This window comes from Amyelois transitella, chromosome 30 (assembly GCF_032362555.1).
Source record: "Amyelois transitella isolate CPQ chromosome 30, ilAmyTran1.1, whole genome shotgun sequence".
In the NCBI taxonomy this organism is placed as follows: Eukaryota; Metazoa; Arthropoda; class Insecta; order Lepidoptera; family Pyralidae; genus Amyelois; species Amyelois transitella.
In genome coordinates, this window is record NC_083533.1 from 2277803 (window position 1) to 2304418 (window position 26616).

Below are 26616 nucleotides of genomic sequence, written 5' to 3' on the forward strand. Positions count from 1 at the left end.
CAAATAGTAATAGATTGCTAGTACATCACCTAAAAGAATAATCCCAAGTTTATAAGCCTATCCCTTTGGTCGCCTTTTACGTCTCTTTCCCACAGATGTCGATTAAGGTACACATCTCAAACATTTCTAACCCAATGATTTCAGTTGAAAAGATCCACTGAATCTCACATTACATTTAGGAAACTCGAATAATTCCATCGAGTGTTATTGAAATTTGACGAGCGAGTGAAGTGATTCTGTAAAGCGACGAGACTCGCTCAATAACAGAAACGTTATAAACTTTTAAAGTCGTCAGTTATCAGACTTTGTGAATTAATTACATTATTTAATTGAAGATATAATGAGATTAAGCAGTTGTTGCCCACACTTTAAAATAGGACCGTTACAATTGTTTTAGATGAACAAAGTAATTTGTATGTATTACATATATAATAAATGCGAAAGTTTGTGAGTTACGCGAAAACTACTGAACCGATAACTATGAAATGTGGTATGTAGGTAGCTGGTAGGATTGATAGGGTCCATGCGGACAAAGTCGCGGGCGGCCTCTAGTACATGCATAAAATCACCCCTCGTTCCCTGTGGGACAGAAAATACCTCTCTCCTCTTGACACTATCCATACATACCTCTTTCGCTTCATCCACACGGATGATTAAATCAATTATTATCACTTTTTTTACATTTTTAAGCTTAAAAAAACTGTCTCTTTCTTATCTTTGCGTATTCCCAGTTGCACCCTCCGCTTAGAAACTTCGGAACTTTAGGGGCCGCTTTTCAAATTTTCTCTTCTTTAGTCTACCCCTTCTACCTGTCCATTTCAAGGCGCACAGGTTCGAATCCTAGCTATCGCTCACCGTAAAAGCATCGGTTAGTAATCAAACTAATATACATAACTTAAAAAATAGTTGTTGATGCATGGCTGAGATGGGACTCGAAACTTTTTGCCTGTGCCTTTTTTGCGTCACACGTATTTTTTCCGGGCCGACCGACCGATTCAACCACCAACATTTGGCGTAGGTTTTTACACGTAACTCCTGCCTTATCTCCGCAACCTTTGCAAGGGGTCCTGCTCGGATCATTCCCTCACCGTAAGAGCAGGTTTTAAGAACTTTATTTCCTCATAAAGAATTAACAATTCACTTACTGAGAACATACATACATACATACATATGATCACGTCTATATCCCTTGCGGGGTAGACAGAGCCAACAGTCTTGAAAAGACTGAATGGCCACGTTCAGCTATTTGGCTTAATGATAGAACCGAGATTCAAATAGTGACAGGTTGCTAGCCCATCGCCTAAAAGAGGAATCCTAAGTTTATAAGCCTATCCCTTACTGAGAAACTAACAATATACATCATAAGTATAGCAAGACAGCGAGCGTATATAAAACAAAAATTAAAATAAGGAACTATGTAGGGTAGGAGCTGCAAAAATCTGCGTCGACTGCTAGTTGCGCATCCGGCAACCACGGATCTAAAGTTCACAGAGCGCAATCTGGATGTGGCATAATAGTATCAATGGTATTATAGTAAATTATTTTGTATCTGTTTTTATTAAGATTTTGTGATTAATTTCTATTAAATAATTCGTAATTTTCTATATATTATTATTGTCGGCATGCAGAGCATCGGTTAGCACCAAAACTAATGACGCCCTCGGTGGCGCAGCGGTAGTACGCTTGTCTGTGACAGCGGAGGTTCGAATCGTTGTCCAGGCCAATCAGAAAAAGAAGTTTTTCTGATTGGCCTGGGTCTTGGATGTTTATCTATATAAGTATTTATTATAAAATATAGTATCGTTGAGTTAGTATCTCGTAAGACAAGTCTCGAACTTACTTCGAGGCTAACTCAATCAGTGTAATTTATCCCGTATATAATTATTATTTATTTATAGTATACATGTAGGTTTCTATTCATTTTATATGGTGATTTCGAGTACGGTTTCCTAAAAATATCCGACGACTCGTTATCAAGTGAGAACCTCAAACAAACATACAGCATTTCGTTTTTATTTATACTTTATTTACTTTTACATCAAAATGGCTCCGTAGCAGTATGAACACTCAATATTTGAACAGTACTTTTGAAATCAAATATTTCATTTCACGTTCATTATTTTCGTTTCAAATACTGTTTGTTTATCGAATTACAAGGCGAATCTTAGTTTTATTTGTATTTCCTTTTATAATATAATTAAAAACGTGTCAACCATCAATAATTGGCTTCCTTATTGCTAAAAAGACAATAAGTAATACCAAAAAATTTATGTCACGAACTATATCTCTAGGTGTAAATAATTATAGATTGAGGAAGTACGTAAAATAAAATACTGTATAATATACAATGAACTATAATGAATAAAATTTAAAACATAAAAATAATCGTTACTAATCTTTACCGTGGATGACGTAATGGCGACTAAAGGGAGGCTAATAAACTTGGGATTCTTCTTGTAGGCGATGGTGTAGCATTCTGTCACTATTTGAATTCCAATTCTTTCATTTCTCCATACAGGTGAACGTGGCGTTTCATTGTTTTCAATATCATTGGCTCTATCTGTCCCGTTAGGAATATGACTATATGTTGGTATGTTTGTAACTAATCTTATACCGGGACAATCATTGTGAAAAGTTAACAATTGACAATCTTACTTTTTTTACATATAAACATAATGAAAATGCCTAATACATGCATAGACATAATCACATCTTAATTACTTACGAGTGAGACAAGACTTTCAAGTTGAACCAAACTTAGCATAACTAAGAAAACAGAATTCAAATCGTAGTAAAAGTTTTCGCTTGATTCGCATACAAACATACAGACAGAATTTCTAAACATCACATTTTTGGCTTCTGTTAATCCCATAAAGAAACCCATATCGATTACCGCAATATCTTTCAATCACAGACAACGGTCAGTTACAATTTAATTGTAATATGTGTAGATTCATAGATAAGTTTTCCTTTTATATACATACACATACAGACAAATAATTATACTTTTATACATAAAATACAGTAAGGCCACATTTTTATCAGTTATCAGCTTTCATAAAATCGGGCTTTCGTTCATCGAGATCGCGTTATCTAATCGTCGGACTAAAAGCATTGATGAGAGAGCTTTTAATATTTCGTATCGGAACTTTGAACAAGGTAGCTTTATTTTCAATTATTCGTTTTTAACATACATAATATAATCACGTCTATGCGGGTATACACCCTTTGACCACCGACCCTACCTGGAAGCTATGTCTATATATACATACATATGATCACGTCTTTATCCCTAGCGGGGTTGACAGAGCCAACAGTCATCAAAAGACTGAAAGGTCACAGTTTAGCTGTTCGGCTTTATGATAGAATTGAGATTCAAATAGTGACAGGTTGCTAGCCCATCGCCTAAAAGAGGAAGTTTCGAATGAAACTTTTTGTCACATAACTTTTTGTTACATAGCTATTAAGCCTGTGGCAGGAAGCAACATGTTATCTGGGTAAAGTGTTAATCACATTACCCGATGACGCATATAACCAACATTGGACGCACAATAACCAATTAGAGTCAGGGCTCCCGAGACAGCGCTTCGTATATGAAGGAGATTAAGTTACTATGGCGTCGGGGACGAACTTGGTCGTGCTAAGATGGATAACTTTGATCGTTTCATATATACACATAAAGTCTGTATCCCTTGCGCGGTAGACAGAGCCAACAGTTTGACTAGCCTTTATCCGCCTACTACAAAAAACAACGCAATTAGACGCCACCTACAAAATAATACAGGTTTTATTTAAAAAGTTGCATTCTGTTATACATTCATTCATGTTTTTTAATGTAGACAATGTGTATTCGTCTACGATTTAGATTTAAGAGATAGCAGTGTAGTTTGTTCCGCTGCTTCTTCTACACATGCGATTTGAAGTCGGTAGTAGTTATAATTAGATTTAAGTGATGGGACGTCAATAAGTGTTACCTTGTATCTAATTTTGAAAATATAATATTTTTTCAATTTGCTGTCGTGACAATAGAAGTAAAGAATTTAGAAATCATCAAAATCTCTTCGTGCAATTTTTTTACAAAATACTGAATAAATCGTAGCGGTTGCATCCTTTCACTCAAATAATGACTCAACACTAAATATATATAAAAGCCTTTTCTTTTTTCAATTTACTCTCGTAATGATAGAAGTAAATAATTTAAAAATGACTAAAATCTGTTCGTGCAAAATTTTTACGGAAATCTGAATAATTCGTAGCGGTTGCTACGCCGTAGCGAGCGCTACGAATGTTGGCCTACAAAATGCACTCGTAGCCGATAGGTCGTAGGGGACATTATCGTAGGTACTGTGAATGCAAGCTACATGTTTAAAACCACGCCTCTTTCCCGAGGGGGTAGGCAGAGATAACGTCTTTCCACTTTCCACGATCCCAACAAAATTCTTTCGCTTCATCTAGATTCATAGCTCTTTAAACATACATACATATGATCACGTCTATATCCCTTGCGGGGTAGACAGAGCCAACAGTCTTGAAAAGACTGAATGGCCACGTTCAGCTATTTGGCTTAATGATAGAACCGAGATTCAAATAGTGACAGGTTGCTAGCCCATCGCCTAAAAGAGGAATCCTAAGTTTACAAGCCTATCCCTTAGTCGCCTTTTACGACATCCATGGGAAAGAGATGGAGTGGTCCTATTCTTTTTTGTAATAGTAAATAATAAATTTATTTATTTTCTTCACAAAATTCAAGCCTTTCACTTTATGCAAGCTTTTCGGTTTCGGGTACTCTAAAACTGACTATTTGCCTGGACGACCTCGATTTATACATATGTATGTTATAATTACGTCTTTATCTCTTACTGGGTAGATAGAGTCTCGCAAAGACTGAAAGGCCACGTTCGGCTGTATGGTTAGATGGAATTGAGATTCAAATAGTGACAGGTTGCTAAGCCCATCGCCTAAATGAAGAATCCCAAGTTTATCAGCCTATCCCTTAGTCGCTTTTTAAGACATCCATTGGAAAGAGAAGGAGTGGTCCTATTCTTAAGTGCTAGGAACCACGACATAAAGATAAAACCCTTGTAATGAAAGTACTTATATTCATTGCGAAAAAATTTGCAAGTAACATAAAGTAAAATCAAGATTTAAGTATTATCTTCGTAATGGCGGCTACCTTTTCATTGTTCTGATTGTTCAACTGACTTGAGGTAAAAGGGTATATTTACTAAACCTTCTTTTGTTAATTTTGGCTATCTAAATGCTGGTGAGGATAATAAATTCGTTTTACCATTGGTATTATTGGCCATTTGGTGCCGGCAGAGTAGAAAAGCACCACCCCATCTTGTGGAAATCGTAAGAGGCGATTGAGGGATAAAGCGGGTGGGTTTCTTTTACAGTTATCGCACCACCCGTACATCCATCTCAGTTTGGTCCAAAGGTTCGACTGGCAGAGAATGCCTTGTGGCGTTAAGTCCACCTGTTGTACATTTTACGATCATAAAGTTAAATATATACATATTTCACTACTATATGTAGATATACATACATACCTACATAAAATCACGCCTTTTTCCCGGAGGGGTAGGCAGAGACTACATCTTTCCACTTGCCACGATCTCTGCATACTTCATCCACGTTCATAGCTCTCTGCATGCAAGCTTGGCGGTTTCGGGTACTCTTGATCTGACCCTTTGCCAGGACGTCCTTAATTTATATACTATATATAAATAGCTGAACGTGGCCATTCAGTCTTTTCAAGACTGTTGGCTCTGTCTACCCCGCAAGGGATATAGATGTGACCTTATGTATATATGTACATATATATACTATACATTATCTGTAAAACACACAGTCTTCCGCTCCACAGAATAATAACCCCGCGACCCATGATTTCCATAAATATACCCAGGATGAGGCTCGGGAAAAAATAATGGCCAATAATTTCCGATACAAATTGTTGAGCTTTTTACAGACGCTTTTTATGAGCTTTGGACACGGTATTGTGTAAGCTGAGCTTTGAATCACAAAAAAAAGCTTTTTTAATTTCATTTTATTCAATTAGAGTTAGTGTATTTAAATATATTTAAATTTGTACCGTGTGGTTCCCGGCACCAATACAAAAAAGAATAGGACCACTCCATCTCTTTCCCATGGATGTCGTAAAAGGCGACTAAGGGATAGGCTTACCAACTTGAGATTCTTTTTAAGGCGATGGGCTAGCAACCTGTCACTAGTTGAATCTTAATTCTACCGTTAAGCCAAATAGCTGAACGTGGCCTGTCAGTCTCTTCAAGACTGTTGACTCTGTCTACCCCGCAAGGGATATAGACGTGACCATATGTATGTATGTGTATGTATTTCAATTTTCATAGTAAGTATAGTAAAGTGCCATGGCTCCTTTAACTTTATAACATGACCACTTCATATCTTACCCACGGATGTTGTATTTTATTTATTTATTTACTAAAGTACACATACAGACAGATTACAAAGCATTATCTTTAGGAAATATAGTATGTATAGTGAACAAGTAAAATGTCCAACTTTAGTGTACACAACAAGGCGTTAAAATTAAATCAACGCAGTAGCTTAGGAAGTTATCACAAAACAACGGCTTATAGAAAATATGAGGAAATGAATACAAAAATAAAATAAAATAGACTCTCTTTCTCTCTCTGTATAACGACACGGCACATTTCTGTTCTGTTTTCAGTTCCATCGCAATGCGGTGTTCAAGTCTTGCCTGACGGCTCTGTCTACACCGTATGGCATAAACGTGACGGTATGTGTAATTATTATTCACTGATTAGAGCTTATTTTGGGCCGTGTGTTGTTTAAAAGAGCTCTGTAAGATATATATTTATATCTATTTAATAATTATATATATTTTTAATCCCAAAAGAGTAAAAGATTTGCCCTTTCTCCTCACACAAGCCTCTATCTGAAGAATGATACATATATACATACAATCACGTCTATATCTCTTGCGGGGTGGACAGATCCAAAAGTCTGGAAAATACTGAAAGGCCATGTTCAGTCGTATGGCAAAATAATGGAGTTGAGATTCAAATATTGACAGGTTGCTAGCCCATTGCATAAAAGAAGAATCCCAAGTACGTTAATAAAATAAGAATAATACAATCCTCTCAGAAGTTGCAACTGAAAAATTAATGGACGCACATGTTTAATTATGCCTTGCGAAGCTAATGCACGGGCACATTAGTAACTCATTAGCAATTTCTTAATTAACATTTTACTTACAAAATGAGAGAAGAGTTGGAAATTGTCTAAATAATGATATTTATTTCACTAAACTTATCTCGTGGAAGATTCTAGTTATTAATATTTGTTTTGTTTATAAACATTTATATATATACGTATAGTCACATCTGTACCCTTGCGGGGTAGACTAAGCTATCTGGCTTTTTAATGGAATTGAGATTCAAACAGTGACAGGTCGCTGGCCCATCGCTTACGAAAAGAATCCCAAGTTTAGTCCTTAGTCGCCTTTTAAGACTTCCATGGGAATGATAGGGAGTAGTTCTATCCGTGTGTGTGGAGTGCCGTGCGGTTCCCGGCACCAATACAAAAATGAATAGAACCACTCTATCTCATTCCCATGGATGTCGTAAAAAGCAACTAACGACTAAACTTGGAATTCTTTTTTTAGGCGATGGGCTAACAACCTGTCTCTATTTGAATCTCAATTCTATCATTAAGTCAAATAGCTATACGTGGCCGATCAGTCTTTTCAAAACTGTTAGCTCTGTCTACCTCACAAGGAATATAGACGTGACCATATGTATGTATGGTTCTATTCTAAAATGGCGGAAACCAGACACATGAATAAAGAAAGGCCCGATGTTATCAATATTCCGATCACGAATCTTCTAATAAGAAGTTCTAACTCAATCAGCGGGCTCTGAGGATTGCGGAATAATTTATTCTGACCAATAGATTCACTTGCGGAACTATAAAAGGGATATAGCTACAAGATTTAGTAGAAAATATGTTGTTCTAACGTTTGTTTTAAATTCCCAGTGTTCCCTGTTCCTGCGGGAACACTAATTACAATAAAGAAACTATATTGACGGCCTCTGTGGCGCAGCGGTAGTACGCTTGTCTGTGACATCGGAGGTCCCGGGTTCGAATCCTGGCCAGGGCATGATGTAAAAAGAATTTTCTCTGATTGGTCTGGGTCTTGGATGTTTATCTATATAAGTATTTATTATAAAATATAGCATCGTTGAGTTAGTATCTCGTAACACAAGTCTCGAACTTACTTCGAAGCTAACTCAATCTGTGTAATTTGTCCCCTATATATTTATTTATTTATGTTTAACCTTGGTAATTTAGTATATACGCAACATAAATAAACCAACGTGATTCCTCAATAACTAGTCGAAGGGTAGTATGAAATAATTTATTTTCCAAGTATAAATTTCAATTTTCTACAGATGCACAAAAAATTACATACCTACATACATACATATTAGTCACGTTGTGCCGTGTGGTTCCCGGCACCACTACAAAAAAGAATAGGACCACTCCATCTCTTTCCCATTGATGTCGTAAAAGGCGACTAAGGGATAGGCTTACAAACTTTAGATTCTTTTTTTAGGCCATGGGCTGGCAACCTGTCACTATTCGAATCTCAATTCTGTCTTAAATCCCAGCCCATTGCCTAAAAAAAAGATCGCATTTTTTTAAGCCTATCCCTAAAATCACAATCCCTATCCAAAAAATTATTAAGTTGTATGTATACGTAAGTATTAAATACTTATAATCTATTGCGATGTACAATTTATCACAAGCGTGGGAAGTATTCGCGATAAATAAATGCAATGATTTACGCATTTTTGATTATTTTATTTTGATATTAATCTAGTTTCCAGCTACAATGGGATGTCCATGACTAAAAAAGACTAAGTACTGCCAATACTTTTTTCCTGAGTTATGTATTACATTATTTTATGAATAGGACCGCTCCAAATCTTTCCCATGGATGTCGTAAAAGGCGACTAAGGGATAGGCTTATAGACTTGGGAATTTCTCTTTTAGGCGATGGGCTAGCATCCTGTCACAATTCGAATCTCAATTCTATCTTAAGTCACACTGCTAAACGTGACCTTTCAGTCTTTTCAAGACGGTTGGCTCTGTCTATCCCGCAAGGCATAAAGACGTGATTATTATGTATGTATGGTTTTCAGTAGAAAAGGCTCGGGAATCGAATCGAGATTACCTGCTACAATTACGTGAAAGAGACTAAGAATATATGAAACTACAATTATAATCATGTATAATATTTGTTAATTATATAGGTACGTACAGTACAGTCAAACTTTATAGTACTCGTAAGTATACAAAAAAGAAAACAAATAAAATTCAAAAGTGCAGCGTTGAATAACAAAATTAGGTGCTTAATTCAATTAAGATTCCTAAATTATTTAACTTGCAAAACTTACGACATACCTAAAACCGTATAAAATTCACGACATATAAAACCTGTCAAAAATTAACTCATCAACCTACCTTTTCACACCTGGTTCAGGTCCCTAGAAACAAGCACAAACACAGCACAGAAACACAGAGCACAACAGCACAGAAACTTTTCGCACAGAACTCCCGTCGACGCGTCCGCAGTACGGCCAGTCCCGCCACGTACTGAAGGCACAAAGGATTATAGGATGCGATAGCAACTTCGCGAATTCAAGTTCACAGATTATGTAAGCTGCCTGTGATTTTTGCTAGTTAAAGTTGTAAAAGTCGATTAAGGGATGTTGAAGGATGCGATAGAATTTCGTGTTCGTAGATTAGATATAATACTAGTGTGATTTTTTTTGCTGGTTTTTTTTGTATATTTAAAAACACAATCTAAAATGCCGTGTGGTTCTCGGTAATATAAGCTATTATACTATAGTTAGTAGTGTATCGTCTAAAGTGAGAATCCCAACTTTATAATAATCTCCCTGTTACTTAGAACTAAATCCTAAAGGGGTTGGACTGCGCTGCGCTCATAATAACACATCTTTATCCCAGACAGAGCCTACAGTCTGATATGCCACATTCAGCTGGTAGGCTTTATGTTGGAATATGAAATTCATATAGTGACAGGTTACAAGAGTATAAAAAACATATAATCACGTCATTATCCAGTACAGGGTAGACAGAACATGCAATCGCAAAAATACTGTAAGGCCACGTTCAGCTGGTTGACTTAATGATGGAATTGAGATTCTAAGAGACAGGTTGCTAGCCCATAACATAAGATGAGAATCCCAAGTTTTCCTTTAGCCTTTCCCTTGATAGACTTTTACAATTTGCACTGAAAGAGAAGCAGCTAATACACACTATCTGTTTCTTTCGCTACCCGATCAGCATAGAAGCTTGCATTTAAGAAAATTTCTACCCTACAAATACGATACTACCAAGTAGTAACGGAGGAATAAAAAAACGGACGAATTGAGAACCTCCTCTTTATTTGAAGTCGGTTAAAAATAGATTACATCGTCATTTCATAGCATTAGTATAAGGTCGGTTCCCGGTCCCAAAGGAGCCTATGATAAATTCACATTGTAAGTATTACCCCAACTAGGCTACTAAGTAAACCTGTGATAAGGTATGCATTACTATCGACTTTGAAGGGAAGAGAACTTGAATAAGGTTAAAGTCGACTCATTTAACCGACTACCCGAAATAGAAGCTATATAAATATGTTCAGTTTCAGCAAGAATTTAGAGTTATTTTAATATAAACAAAATAAGTATTTTGTGAAGTCACAATGACGGCCGTTCTGCTTGCGAAAAATGAAATCTTCATGATTATTTCCCGTGGACATTTTGTGAAACCGTCTCTTAGTTACCCTACAAATTTAAAGAAACATACATTGCATGTTAACACTGTGACCTATTTCTTTTCTTTTTTAAATTTCTTTACATACTACGTGTTATCACGTCTATATCCCTTGCGGGGTAGACCTAACCAAAAATCTTGAAAAGACTGATAGGCTACGTGCAGCTATTTGGCTTAATAATAGAATTGTGACAGGTTGCTAGCCCATCGCCTGCAAGAGGAATCCCATCTTTGTGTCTAATTTCAAACTCTACATATTTTTCAGTTAATTATTTTCAGTTAACTAGTCAGTCAGTATCCTCTTTTACCTGTATAAAGACTTACGAAAAAGTAAGCAACATTCAAATTATATCTCGCTCATCTGAAGTCGGTTTAGGCGTAACAACTGACTGCCACATAATAATGTCTCCGATTACGCTATTCAAAGTTCCAGCCAAAAGCTTTATTGTTTAGGATCATTGGGCCGTATTTCGCATTCAAAGAAAATATCAAGTAGTTAGTACGGCCAGACAAAAGGTTAATTTTACTTCTAACATCAATGATTATTCGTATAAGATTCTACTCCTTATTGAACATAGAATTATTAATACTTAGTACTTGTAAATACTTAATTGGATGTGACAGAATTCCATTATTAAACTTAGGATTCTTCTTTTAGGCGATGGGCAACCTGTCAGTATTTGAATCTTAACATACATACATACATACATAAAATCACGCCTCTTTCCCGGACGGGTAGGCAGAGACTACCTCTTTTCACTTGGCACGATCTCTGCATAGGTACTTCCTTCGCTTCATCCACATTCATAACTCTCTTCATGCATGCTAGTTTCTTTTTCGGGTACTTTTGACCTGACCCTTTACCAGGACGTCCTTAATGAATTTTTATTATTATTATATACATATATTTATTTATTGCGAAAACAAACTTGCGACTTACAAAGTTTACAAACTCACTGCTTGGCAACAAAATCGACCACAGGCCATCGTAATGTGTTAGATACGACCCTTTCCCGCTCAATTCTCGTTGATAGACCTTTATTTAAAAGGTTTTCACGCTATTCGCAGGTAAGGGCTCTAAAATTACCGGATTTTTATCACACGTGATGAATTTTTTATCGCGTTCCGTACGATTCAATGATTTTTTTTTTTATTAAACGGCGACTAAGGAATAGGCTTACAAACTTGGGATTCTTTTTTAGGCGATGGGCTTGCAACCTGTCACTATTTGAATCTCAATTCTATCATTAAGCCAAATAGCTGAACGTGGCCATTCAGTCTTTTCAAGACTGTTGGCTCTGTCTACCCCGCAAGGGATATAGACGTGACCATATGTATGTATGTATGTATAAATTTGATAATGGTAATTTAATAAATTTTACACTCGACCGTTACAAAGGGATTCTTCTTATTCACGCTGGAGATACATACACATCATCACGTCTTTGTATTTTACGAAGTAGACAGAGCCAACAGTCTGGAAATGACTGACTGTGAGGCCATGTTCAACTGTATGTCTTAGTGATGTAATTGAGATTCAAAATGCGATTAGTTGCTACCCCATCGCCTAAGTGAGGAATTCCTAGTTTATTAGCCTTTTCCTTGATTGACTTCTACGTGCACAGGAAGGGAAGCAGCTGCGAAAACATACATACATATATATATAATCACGTCTATATAGAGATAGGGATATCCCTTGCGAGGTAGGCAGAGCCAACAGTCTTGTAAAGACTGATAGGCCACGTTCAGCTGTTTGGCTTAATGATAGAATTGAGATTAAAATAGTGACAGGATGCTAGCCTATCGCCTTAAAGAATTTCAAGTTTATAAGCCTATCCCTTAGTCACCTTCAACGACATCCATGGGAGTGAGATAGAGTGGTCCTATTCTTTTCTTTTTATTGGTGCCTGGAACCACACGGCAACAAAAAGCAAACTGCGAAAAAGCATAGTTTTTTCCAAAAAAAGCATAGTTTTTTCCAAAAAAAAATCACAAGTTACTTGTCAAATAATTATTTTTATTTCAATATCACAATATTTTACACAACATAAATAAATATTATTAGATATACAAAAATATAATACCACACTCCTGTCGGTCCATCGATCCCTACGAATGGTGTTAGCAGACACGTCATGACGTTTTATTCATTTTTAAACAGATTTCATTGTTCTTCCCTTTTCAATTTTTCAATTTTTTTACCCCCAATCCGTAGAGGAGATGTATTAGCTTTTACCCGCTTCGTCTCGCGAGAATTTAGCGACACCTACAAAAGAATATAGGTTTTTCGCAAATCCCGCTCAAAAAACTTTAGTTTTTACCAGGATGAAAAGTACCCTTTATCGTTCTCCAGACTTTTAATTATATATACGCGTAATTTCAAGAAAATTGGTTCAGTAGATTACCCGTACAAATAAATTACGTATTTATTGGTATACTAGAGGCCGCCCGCGACTTCGTCCGCATGAAAAACCTTATCAAGCCCGCGGGAACTCTGGAATAAAAATGCCTATATGTTATTCCGGATCTTCAGCTACGCACATACCAAATTTCATCGTTATCGGTTCAATAGTTTTTGCGTGAAAGAGTAACAAACATCCATACTGACATCCTGAAATACTCACAAACTTTCGCATTTATAATATTAAGTAGTAGTAGTGTTTCGTAAGTGGCGCTAGTTTCGCACGGGTGAAGCTAGTTGGTCTATAAATCAATTATTTTGAGACAGTATAAAAGCAGCATTACAACACTAGCTGGCCATGGCATCCTTCCTCATCATTTCCTTCAGTTCCTTCCTCAGCATGGCGGCCTCGGCTTCCATTTCCTCCAGGGTTCTCGCCGGCTTGCTCGGGCCTCCGCCGCGCCATCTGTAATTAGTGCATACATACATACATATAGTCACGTCTATATCCCTTACGGGGTAGACAGAGCCAATAGTCCCGAAAAGACTGAATCGCCACGTTCAGCTGCTCGGCTTAATGATGGAATTGAGATCCAAATAGTGACAGGTTGCTAGCCCATCGCCTAAAAAAAGAATCACAAGTATGTAAGCCTATCCCTTAGTCGCCTTTTACGACATCCATGGGAAAGAAATGGAGTGGTCCTATTCGTTTTTGTATTGGTGCCGGGAACCACACGGCCCTGTTTTAACTAAATGTAATTAGTGTTTTATTGTAAACGAAGATTTAGGACATAAGCCGTGTGGTTCCCGGCACCAAAACAAAATGAAAATAGTACCACTCCATCTCGTTCCTATAGATGTCGTAAAAGGCGACTAAGGTAGAGGCTTATAAACTTGGGATTCTTCTTTTAGGCGATGGGCTAGCAACCTGTCACTATTTGAATCTCAATTCTATTATAATATTAAACAGCTAAACGTGGCCTATCAGTCTCTTCAAAACTGTGACTATATGTTTGTATCTTCGTAGGGAATATGCACATTCATCCATACGAGATTCCACGTTGGTTTAGAAGAACATCTGTATAAATACTAGCTGTAGCCTGCGACTTCGTACGCGTGGAAGAGTCTATCATGGTTATTCAAATTCAAATTCAAATTCAAAATTTTTATTATTATTATAGGATACTATTATATCGCTTAATAATTGTCGTATGGTTTAACAACATTGGTTGACGTCAAATAAATTACTTAAAAACTAAGTTTACTGCCGCTTCCAAGGCGTCAGTGCAGAAGATGCGGTAACAAACTTTATATACTAGGTACTAATATTCTACGTTGTACGCTACATAAGGTGTTATCATAATCATATCTGTATTTTTCTACAAACTTATTTATAAAGTACTGCTTAATTTAATCAATTCATAAAACACCCAATCAACTTACAGCAGATTACACGCAGAGCTTATTTACTCTCTCATGTCTCATGTCAGTCTCAACTTCTCTGCTTCTCTCTCTCGGCGACGGCCTCTGTGGCGCAGCGGTAATACGCTTGTCTGTGACACCGGAGGTCCCGGGTTCGAATCCCGGCCAGGGCATGATGAGAAACGAACTTTCTCTGATTGGTCTGGGTTTTGGATGTTTATCTATCTAAGTATTTATTATAAAATATAGTATCGTTGAGTTAGTATCTCGTAACACAAGTTTCAAACTTACTTCGAGGCTACTCAATATGTGTAATTTGTCCCGTATATATTTATATTTATTTATATAACTTAATAAGACTTAAAACTTCATGAGAGAGTCAGAAACAACTGGACCACTTTATTATTATGTTCTCAACTCACTGGTCGTGTTTGGCGAGTTCCAAATATATGAGGTCGTTCTGAATGAAATCCCCCTTTCTGCGAGGCATTATGTGGCAATGGAGATGCTGTGAGAAATAAAAAGTTAATTAAATTAAAACCATAAACTACATACTAATATTTTAAATGTGTATATGTGTGTTCGTTTGTCTGCCTTTCACGTCTAAATCACGGAACCGATTTCCATAAAATTTTGCGAAGGAGATAGACTATGTACAAAAAAAAAATTAAACTTATAATCCAAAATCAAGTGTATCCTGCTATCTCTAAACTCGCTCTGCTATCTCGCTCATAATAGTTGACCAATAGCGTTCGGTTCGCGGGTTCAAATGGCGCGCTCTGATTGGTTCAACCGCTCAAATGTTTTCGCGCCATACAAACGTTAAACTCCTGCGCAGGTACATCGGTGTAACTTATAAAATTGATAATAGAGTTATAGTAGTATTTAGTTATAACGAAATTATACAAAGAAATAATGACCCTGCCAGACTGATGATGGTCAACAAGATAATTAAGTTCAAAGATCTTTATTTCTCAATAAGACATACATAGTCACTTAGCTGAGAATCTACAATACCTATACTTAAAATAAGTTTTATCGTTTGCACTGCCACTAGGTAATTTGGATAAACGAATATTATCACAAAAAAGACTATTGAGGTAAAATTGCACAAGTTCATTAACTTAAATTCAGTACTTAATTACATATTTTTATAAATGTGTTCAGTAAGCTTTGTTTTAAATAAATTGAATGAAACAATTTTTTTAATATCTTGGGGTAGTTTGTTAAATAATTGTGCTCCTTCAAAGATAAACATTCGCTTACCATAGTTTGTACGGACTTTTAGTGTGAGAAAACTAGCCGTCGTGTCGAGCGTTTAGTTACATGTTTTATGTTTTATAATATGAATGGCTTGTGCACATGGCTTCGCTTCAGTGTGAAATTCCAAAAGAAAAAGTAGCCCATGTCATTCTCGAAGTTCTATTCTAGTATATATCTGTGCCAAATTTCGTGTGAATCAGTCCAGTTGTTTTTTTTTTTTACAAACAAACATACAAAAATACATATCTTTTCACTTCATAAATATGTAAATTATACAAGCATTGATAAGGAAGTGCCACACGCCCGCCTACGCCCATTAAAGTGATAAGTTCACATTTCGTAGTATTGTTTTGAAGGAATCTGTACAATTTGGACTGGCATTTTGTGGAACTGTTATTGTCAAGATATTAAGTTGGGTGCATGTGTTGTAATTGTGTTATAAGACGAAAAAAACATATATTCAAAATTGTATGTAAGTGGTTTTTTCTTAATATTTTTCCTTAGTATGCATTATATAAATATACATTATAATATGTGGCCGTGTGGTTCCCAGGCACTAATAAAAAAGGATGTCGTAAAAGGCGACTAAGGGCCTATCCCTTGGTCGCCTTTTACGACATATTGGTTTACTTATAAATTTTGGATCCTTCTTTTAGGCGATGGGCTAGCACTATTTGAATGTCAATTCTATCATTTAGCCAAACAGCTGAACATCAGTCTTTTCAAGATTGTTGGCTCTATCTTCCCCGCAAGTATGGTTCCTTAAGGGGTGCACTAATATATATATCTTATACATCTTTGTATATCTTGTACAATCGTAAACTATTCTCTTCCAACATTGCCAATAATTGCAGTTATCTTTTGTCTTGAACTCACAAGTAAGTTTCAAGATCAATACAATAATTAAAACTGCCGTGTGTTACCCGGCACTGTAGAATAGGACCACTACATATATGTATCTATGCCGTAGAAGGCGACTAAGGGAAAGGCAAATAAACTTGGGATTCCTCTTGGAGGCAATGGGCTAGCAATCAATCACTATTTAAATCTCAATCGCTTCTTGAAATAGTTAGATATTTAAAAAATAATGTCTATATTTATTTTTCAGATACAATCAAGCTATCAAAAATGATCAAGTACGCTATACTCATACTTTTGATATGCACTATACATAAAGGTGTGTGCAGAAGAGTGTCCACAGACATGACAAGAAACTCACCATACCATGATCGTGTGACGCCGCCTAATATAAGGGGGTTTCCATATGAAGCCATACTGAATAACTATTCTAGTAAACGGAATGACATAGGCGAATGAAATAACAATAGAATTGTTTTTTTTTTCTTCTTAACATTCGAATTCGGAATGAATGGATCATTCCAAATTCGAAAGTTAAGAAGTTAAAAATTATGAATTAAATTGTATGCAGGAATGGATTAAATATAAAACAAATGGTAGGCAACCTTCTTCATATACGCCATAGCAAGGGTTGCCATGTTTGTTTTGTTTGTTAGGTAAAAAATGTCAGAGATATAATTTTCATTGTCAAATATTTATATTTATGTCCAAAAATATAGTGTTTGAAATTTTTTCTCTCCTCTTTTCTCCTTCTATCTTCTGTATGAATAACTAATTTTGTGACTATACTTCCTAAACAAATAAAAACCCGATGTCTTGAACTTTACAGATATAACCATAAAATAAATGTCAATATCTTTCAAAACAAGATATATATTTTATTTTGTTTGCGCCATTCCAAAACCCATTGAGTTACCACGAAGCGGTTCCCGTCTGACCTCCGTGACCCTGTTAAGAGGAGGTGCTGGAGAATCTAACCCAACATATGTATGTGTGGGAGTGTGTATGTGTTTGTGTATGTAATGTAATTTTAATACAAAATTAAGACTGTTTGTATGTACCTATGTTAACTCTCTACAGTTAAACCGCTTAACAGATCTTCATATTTGTGCCGAGTGGTTCCCGACACTAATAAAAAAGAAGAATAGGACCACTCCTTTTACTCCCATGGATGTCGTAAAAGGCGACTAAGGGGTAAGCCCTTATAAACTTATAGGCGATGGGCTAGTAACCTGTTACTATTTGAATTTCAATTCTATCATCTAGCCAAAAAGCTGAACGTGGCCTATCAGTCTTTACAAGACTGTTGGCTCTGTCTACCCCGCAAGGGATATAGACGTCACTATATGTATGTACAAAATTTTGCATACATATATTTTGGGGTACGGAAAAGGGCATAGGCTGCTTTTCACGCGAGAGGAGGCGCGGACAAAACTTAATATATAATTAAAAATAGTTCACAACTTCACCTTAACAGTTTGTCCCGCGTCCGGCCCGTCTTGTATGGTCACCGTACACGATTGAGTATCGTGTACCTTTTCCATGAGCTGGAAACAAAAGTATTGTTTAACACTCATACATACATTCATATCGTCAAGTCTATATCCCTTGCGGGGTAGACAGAGCCAACAGTCTTGAAAAGACTGATAGGCCACGTTCAGCTGTTTGACTTTAAGATAGAATTGAGATTCAAATAGTGACAGGTTGCTAGCCCATCGCCTAAAAGAAGAATCCCAAGTTCAATAGTATATCCCTTAGTCGCCTTTAACGACATCCATGAGAAAGTGACGGAGTGGTCCTATTCTTTTTTCTATTGGTGCCGGCAACCAAACGGCTAAAAATTATTGTTTAAAACAACAGGAATACAAATACGTTTGTGTGATTATCACAAGTCTATGGAGGCAACCTTCTTTATGTACGCCATAGCAACGGTTGCCATGGTTTGTTTCAGTTAGGAAAAAGGTAGAGGAAAATGTCAGAGATCGTATTTATTATCAATTATTTTTTCCTGTAGTGAATAACTAACTTTAAGACTATACTACCTAAGGTCTAAAAGCATCATTTCAATGTCAAGTATTTTTTCTTTTTTTGCTTCTGTCTTCCGTAGTGAATAACTAACTTTGCGACTATACTTCCTACAGTCTAAAATCATTCACATTCCACGACCGTTAACAAACTTTTTTTTTAAATCTTTTTTGGTCTTTTTACAAAAATAAAAACCATGAAATCAGCCGTTACCTTTTGCACTAATCGTATGGTCTTGTAGAAATCGTCCGCTTCCTCCTCGGTCAGGTCGTTGTTCCTCTCGGCGGGGCGCAGCGGGGCCACCAACACGTGGCCGGGGATCACGCATCTGGGTCGGTCAATCATTAAATAAATATATAATTAAAACGTCAACATATATATGTGTGCCGTGTGATTCCCGGCAGGACCACTCCATCTAGTTCCCATGGGTGTCGTAAAAGGCAACTAAGGGATAGGCTTATAAACTTGGGATTCATCTCTTAGGCGACGGGCTAGCGACCTGTTACTATTTGAATCTCAATCCTATCGTTAACCCAAACGATTGAACTTCAGATTTATCAAGACCGTTGGTTCTATCTGCCTCGTTGAGAATAGAGATGTGATATATATGTATGTATATGTGTATAAAGAAATACAAACACTCACCTCAGATTTACAAAAGCGTAACTGAGCGAGGACTTGTAGAACACGCAGGTGTCGGGCACGCGCACGTGGCCGAACGTGTTGGCCGGGGGGGCGGCGGCCGGGGGGGAGGGGGCAGGGGGGGACGCCGGGGGGGAGGGGCTTGGGGGCTCCCACAGCTGACTCTTGCGCAGGCTGAGAGTGTACAGGGAGTACACGTCTCGACTAAAAAGGAATTTCTATTTTATTGAAAATTTGAATAAGTTCAACGCTCATTTCATTCAACGTTTAAATTGTTCAAAACTTCCTACAATGAGTTCGTAGTTATAAAGGTATAAGGTATATCTAGATTTTTTGAGCAAAATAACGTTTATAACAAATCCCACGGATACACTTAGTATTACGAGACATGACTATGACTTATTCTTCTAAATATGTTACTACCCTCGAAATATCAAGAACATTAGTTATAATATAGACGTAAAAAATGGCCGACGTGGTATGGCTTGAAAAAAAGGCATTGTACGCACGTGTGAGTGACAGAAAACTTTTTTACGTCTATGAATTATAAGATTAAAAAAATTATCAAATAATTTTTCCCATTTGAAATCTGCATAAATTAGTGTTTTGAATCAAATGAGTAACAAAGTGATCGACTCGAAGAGCTAATTGAACGAATGAACGACGAAAAACAATGAGTAATTATCAAAAACGACGGTTGTACAACTCATCTCCTAAACAGGCATATCTCTCCTTTTTTTTGTTATCGCAGGGGAAGTCCTTCGCCGAACGAACGAGTCAGTTAGTGAATTAAATTTACGAGAGAATGTGAATAAATACTAGAGAGATAACTAGACTAAGATAACCAAGATGTATTAATGTAATTATTATTAAAAGAAATAAACCCAAATTAGTAATTTTACGAATGGCAAGGCTAACTGAATGAATGAAATGAGTGTGTGAATGACCTAAACGAGTATTATAAGTAAAGATCGGAATAGGTAGATTGAATTGGGGTCAATGAACTGAAACGTATATATTAATATGGACATGCCTCCACCGGGATTGCGGAATTTGTAAATTATTAAGATTTTTTCCGGAATTTTTACAAGTGGGATGAAGAATATATTAGTGGTAGCTGTTTTCCCTCGACTTCGTTCACGTAAATTGTAGTCCTATGTTACCCGCGGACAATGTAGTTTACTGTAAGTGTAAGTACTGAAATGGAATCCCGGAAAAGAAGCTTATCCATGTTATGCTTTCTATGGTAATTCATGATGCAAGTACATAAAATAAATCTACCTATTCCGATCTCTGATTATAAGTAATAAAACGACCTACTCACCGCCTGTGACTAAACACGGGCATGTCCCTCCTGACAGTGGCTATAGTATCAGGTGATATCTCAACCACTTTGTACCCCGAGTGGTCCTCGCAGTCGGCCAGGACCACTCCCCAGGGGTCCACGCATAACGCGTGCCCGTAAGAACGCCTCTTGGCATTATGTTGGCCCGTCTGTGCCGCCGCGACGACGTAACACTGGTTTTCAATAGCTCGTGCCCTGTAAAGAGAATAAATGTTTACCTCAAATGAGAACAGACTGCGAAATAGTTTCGTCGCAACTTTTACGTCACGTCTTTATCCATTGCGGTGCTGACGGAGACAACAGACTCAAAAAGTTTTGTACAAGAAAAAAAATAAACATTGGAAAAAATATTTAATGAAATGTTTATGAGAACTTCCTCTTTTTAAAGTCGGTTAAAAAATGACCCGGCAGATGTTAGCTTAGAACTTCTTTTTACTAGAAGGAAAGGTTAATGAAGATTCTTTCAAAATAATCTTTATTAATTTAACGATTATTCTAAATTTTAAAAACCATTCGGAATAATTTTTAAATTAATGAAATTCCTTGTTAAATATCCATCAGCAATGTTTAACATACATACATACATATGGTCACGTCTATATCCCTTGCGGGGTAGGCACAGCCAACAGTCTGGAAAAGACTGAATGGCCATATTCAGCTATTTGGCTTAATGTTAGAATTGATATTCGAATAGTGACAGGTTGCTAGCCAATCTCCAAAAAAAGAATCTATCCCTTAGTCTATCCCTTAGTCGCCTTTTACGACATCCATGGGAAAGAAATGGAGTGGTGGTTGGTGTGGTATTTTTTGTATTGGTGCCTGGAACCACACGGCACATGTTTAACAATAAATTGTAAAATTTTATTAGCCCACCTTAAAAAGTAGAAGTGTGCCCAAAAAGCTGACAACAACTCCTTTACATACCTGAGCAATGTATGCCAGTGAGCCATCCCCGTGGCATATGTGAAGGCGGAGGGGTACGTCAGTATATCCGCCCCCATCACGCTGAGGGACGTCCCCATTTCAGGGAAACGCATGTCGTAACATATCGCCATACCTGGGAAAATATGAAATATTCATTCATTCATTCATTCATGTTTTTGTAATGTAGACAATGTGCATTCGTCCATGATTTAGATTTAAGAGATCTATATTTGTATATTGACGTCCGATGAAAATGCTGCAGTGTAGTTTGTTCCGCCGCTTCTTCTACACATGCACTTATGCGCTTTGGAAGTGGTAGTAGTTATAATTAGATTTAAGTGATGTGACGTCAATAAGTGATACCTTTTATCCAATTTTGAAAATAAATCTATTCTATTCTATTCTATGAAAGCAAATTGTGTCGTGTGGTTACCGCCACATGTCGTAAAAGGCAACTAAGGGATAGGCTTATATACTTGGGATTCTTTTAGGCGATGAGCTAGCAACCTGTCACTATTTGAATCTCAATTCTATCATAATGCCAAACAGCTGAATGTGACCAATTCAATTCTTTCAAGACCGTTGGCTCTATCTGCCTCGCAATGGATATATACGTGATTATACATATGTATTATATGTATGTACGTAAAAAAAATACAACAACTAGAATAAGATTCCATGTGAAACCGGGAAATATTCCTTAGTATAATATACATACATACATATGGTCACGTCTGTCCCTTGCGGGGTAGACAGAGCCAAGAGTCTTGAAAAGACTGAATGGCTACGTTCGACTATTTTAATGATAGAATTGAGATTCAAATAGTGACAGGTTGCTAGCCCATCGCCTTAAAAAAGATTCCCAAGTTTATAATACTGTCCCTTAGTCGCCTTTTACGACATCCATGGGAAAGACATGGACTGGTCGTATTCTTTTTTGTATTGGTGCCGGGAACCACACGGCACATATATATAGCAATATACTCAGGAAAATTATCAAGTCTCAGTACCTTAACCTCCTTATATTGAAGTGGGTTAACGAAATCAGTACAAACCAACCCGCCCCGCTGGCGTATCAACAGGTGTGACGATATGCTCCCCCGGCTGACAGAAGTCACTCTCCTTCAGTCTCACTCCCTTCTCCGGTATCTCCACGTCGAAGAGATGGAGTTTCCTGTATGTTTGAACTATGTCGCCTTTGTTGTCTATTATTATGTGAGTGTTGAACATTTTCGTTGGGTTTTTATCGTCCTGAATGAAAGAAAAATATATTAATGTGATGTTTTATGAGTCCAAGTTGTGGTCCGAGGGGATTTCTTTTCATAAAAAGAACTGGCCGAGGGCGAATCTGACTCTGCGCATGCGTCAAACTGACTATGACATACATGAAGATACTATAAACTTAATATTTTTTCCATTTTACAAGGAACTCTGGAAACAATTTAAAAACACTGGGTACATATTCAAAAATATATATGGAAACAATTAGAAAAATAAGGAAACAATTTGAAGAATATGGGAACAACTTGCAAAACATGGAAACAATTTGCAAAATTCGGTAACAATAGATTTTTTTTTTCCAAAGTTTTCTTTTACTGCAATATCTATTCTATATTTGTATTTCCATGCCAAATTATACTTTTGCCTTGGGGCTTAAGATCAACAGAAATGAAACTAGCATTCCAAACAAAGAAGTTGTCTTAGTACCTTATGTTCTTTACCTTTTCATGAACTCCTCCCATAGACAACCAAACATTATGCTTAGCAGCCAACTCTCTGTACCTGCCCACTGTGTACCCAGTGTTTACAGGCTCTGCCTGGGCGACAACATCCTTCTTGTTGTCACAGATATAGTCACACGCTTCGGGGAAAAAGAGCATCTGAAATATATACATACAAACAGACATATAATCACGTCTATATCCCTTGCGGAGTAGACAGAGCCAACAGTGTTGTAAATTTGATTTGATTTGAAAATATACACATTGCAAGTGGAAAGATGTTAGCCACTGCCTACCTTCCCGTAATTTTATGTATGTACACTAATGAACTTCTCAGGGAGTATATATGCTCAGATTATAAGAAAAGAAGATTATTAGTAAAGAGAAAATATAAATGCCATGCTTTCCCCGTAACATGGGCACGCGACGCTGTTATTATCAAACGAAAACCTATTGCTGTTTCACCTTTTCACAAATCGAAAAACGAGACAGCAATAGTTTTTCGCGCGATAGAAACGGCATTGTGCGTGCCGTGCTTCAAGGGCTGGTGTGGTTGTCGAGAAAACTATAGTCTGTGCCAACTGCTTCCCTAGCATACACAAAATCACGTCTATATCCCTTAATCGGTAGACAGAGCCGACAGTCTTCCAAAGACTGAAAGGCCACTTTCAGCCATTGGCATAAAGTTATGGAATAAAGATTCAAATAGTGTACATGTTGCCAGCCCATTGCCTTAGAAAATTACAAGTGTATTAAACTATCCCTTAGTCGCCTTTTACGACATTCACGAGAAAGATATGGAGTGGGCCTATTCTAAAGTGTCAGTTGTGTCCTTTTCAAATTATAATCACTTTTCATTTGACAAGGAATTGAATTCGGTTTATTTGTACCTGCACATCCTCCTTAGCCGCATCACTAATTAACTGACTGACTACTTGCAAATTAGCGGCCTTGTCGGCCACCGCGGTCATCTGACACACGGCTATTCTCTTCGCGCTCATGTTCTGAGAGCAGTATCTTGTAAATTCAAACTGACACACTCTTTTTAGTATCTTTAATTGGAGAAACTGAAACATAAAGATAAATACAGATAAAAGTAATCTACTTCATAAACTCTGTTTTTTTTTCTAATGTATTCTGCATTCAGGCTGACACAACCTTTTTCGTAGCTTTAGTTGGATGAAACTGAACGGAAAACATAATCAAACTATAATAAAAAAGTATCATAAAGATGGCTGATAATAAAAGGGACAGATAACAAAATAAAAAAAATCTTTATTTATTACCTATTAAATATAAGTGTTGGGTAATCAATACAAAGTCCTCTATTAAACAATTAATACAAAAATACAGCTCTAGCTAAATTATTTTACTACAATACTTCCAGACTAAAATGTTATGTTTTATTGAGTTTTAACTCAATTGAGTCTTATAAACTGGGTCTTAAAGGTAAATACCATTAAAAGTGCATACATAGCTGCGATATCAACTGTTAATCATAGCAGCGAAAATGGGCTCAGCCAATAGCAGTGAAGAGTCTAAATTGCAATAACAAAGATTTCACAGAATGGAGCATAAATACAAACTCTGACTTGACAATGTTGGAGCCACGATAACCCAGGCATAACACCTAGCCTGGCGGAAAATCTTCCTTATTCTTATCTTCTTTATTATAAATAAATAATATTATGTGTTACACTATGCTAGTACAAGAGCACTTAAAAAAATATAGACCTTTACTACATACTTAATATTATATGCAATGAAGAAATTTATTTTATGAAGTGAATAATGTCAACTTTTCAAACAAAAGAGAGATAAATTCCACAATTAAACATGGACATAGCACTCTGATAAGATAATAAATTAACAATAAACAAAACCATTTCATTCAATTTACCTAAACTTCCAAATCCTATGTTGTAATAAATTTTTCCACCTCTATACGAACTGATAAACAGCCATAACCTCACTTACCCACATTCTACTAACTTTGACTAATTGAACGGCCTCGCGCTCACGCTTCGTTTTATTGTTAAAAAGTTATTGATAAGTCATGAAGTAGTTTTAATAATTGTAAATTTGATAATAGGTAGTTTTTTAAGTTTCGCACCGACGATATTGCCTTGAATTGCAGGCAATTGGCATTTGCAACATCCTTGACATTGACATTTTGGAACTGTCAAGCGGCACCTACTCTGCCTGTCTAGGCCGACCCGCACATTATAGTTACGGCCAGTGTTGCCAACTTATTAACTTTCTAGCTAGAATTGGCAACTTTTTGAAGACTACATTTTTGTACTTGTAGCTAAACTTTTTAGCTACTTTTGATTTTGAGATTCTTTATATGCCGTTACCGCTGTAAGTTAAAAATTTTATCCCCGAAATAATATACTTATTAGTAGCTAAAAACAACTACCAGAGTGAATAACTCTTAATTCTATCCTCTGTGTTATTTACGCGCTCAAACAATAGTAGCGAAATAAACTAACTCATGCAAACGAAAATTGCACGGTTTGGAGCATAAATACAACCTCCGACACAACATCGTCGGAGTTCCTCAGGCATAACACCTAGCCTGGTGGAAGATCTTCCCGCTCCAACACTTTCCATCTGCTGTAAAGTTTGATGTTGGAAAGACAAAAAGTATGTTTCAATTATTGCTCCACTCTTTCTCCTTCCATCAAATATATTACATTCTGTCATTGCCTCTTCTTTTTCATTCTTTTCTTATACCTTTTAATAACTTCCTGTAACTTCTCCGTCGATGAAGCCAGTATAACCTAATCATCAAGAGACAGAAGACATTTCACTATACTCTGTAAAATATAGCTTGATACCTGCGACCTGCGATCCCCTTTTAGACTATTCTAAATATATCAAACAATTATTCATGAATTGAACAGCCAAGATGGCGCGTATGCAAACATATAGTCACGTATCCCTCGCGTGGTAGACAGAGCCAACAGTCTCGAAAAGACTGATAGGCCACGTTCAGCTGTGTGGCTTTATGATAGAATTGAGTTTCTAATAGTGTCAGGTTGCTAGCCCATCGCCTAAAATATGAATCCCAAGTTTATAAGCCTACCCCTTAGTCGCTTGTTACGACATCCACTGGGAGCAGGTCACCTCATAAAATATTTTAGCAAGGCATATTAAAGCTA

General features: G+C 36.8%; 1 protein-coding gene and 1 long non-coding RNA gene across 10 annotated transcripts in view; both read right to left on the minus strand.

Moving 5' to 3' along the window:
* The window catches only part of LOC132903793 (uncharacterized), a 121813-nt gene extending 112157 nt beyond the window's left edge, over positions 1–9656 (minus strand). Inside the window, exon 1 of the long non-coding RNA XR_009657488.1 lies at positions 9532–9656. This is a non-coding gene — a long non-coding RNA (uncharacterized LOC132903793). The remainder of the gene's footprint in view (positions 1–9531) is intronic.
* A 3191-nt stretch (positions 9657–12847) lies between these two features.
* Positions 12848–25607, minus strand: LOC106140648 (nitrilase and fragile histidine triad fusion protein NitFhit). Of its 9 annotated transcripts, none has more exons than XM_060952929.1 (11): positions 25430–25607; positions 24343–24519; positions 23453–23611; positions 22787–22982; positions 21732–21864; positions 20787–21002; positions 19466–19666; positions 19034–19148; positions 18265–18342; positions 15097–15182; positions 12848–13718 (listed from the first exon to the last, which is right to left on the minus strand). In XM_060952929.1, the coding sequence occupies exons 1-11, from the start codon at positions 25433–25435 to the stop codon at positions 13601–13603; spliced, it is 1485 nt and encodes a 494-aa protein (XP_060808912.1). In that variant the 5' UTR covers positions 25436–25607; the 3' UTR covers positions 12848–13600. The 9 variants fall into 9 exon arrangements, with proteins under 9 accessions (XP_060808912.1, XP_060808914.1, XP_060808916.1 ...); XM_060952931.1 differs by having other exon boundaries at positions 25353–25607; XM_060952933.1 differs by lacking the exon at positions 25430–25607 and adding an exon at positions 25187–25314.
* Between the last annotated feature and the right edge of the window lie 1009 nt (positions 25608–26616).

Coding starts and splice junctions, on each gene's coding strand:
- LOC106140648 (XM_060952926.1), bottom strand. CDS start 25,077: ATGCCTGGGTTATCGTGGCTCCAACATTGTCAAGTCAGA. Junction 19,149..19,465: donor TACGCTTTTGTAAATCTGAG/GTGAGTGTTTGT, acceptor TGACCGACCCAG/ATGCGTGATCCCCGGCCACG. Junction 15,183..18,264: donor ACGCGGGACAAACTGTTAAG/GTGAAGTTGTGA, acceptor TATTTCTCACAG/CATCTCCATTGCCACATAAT.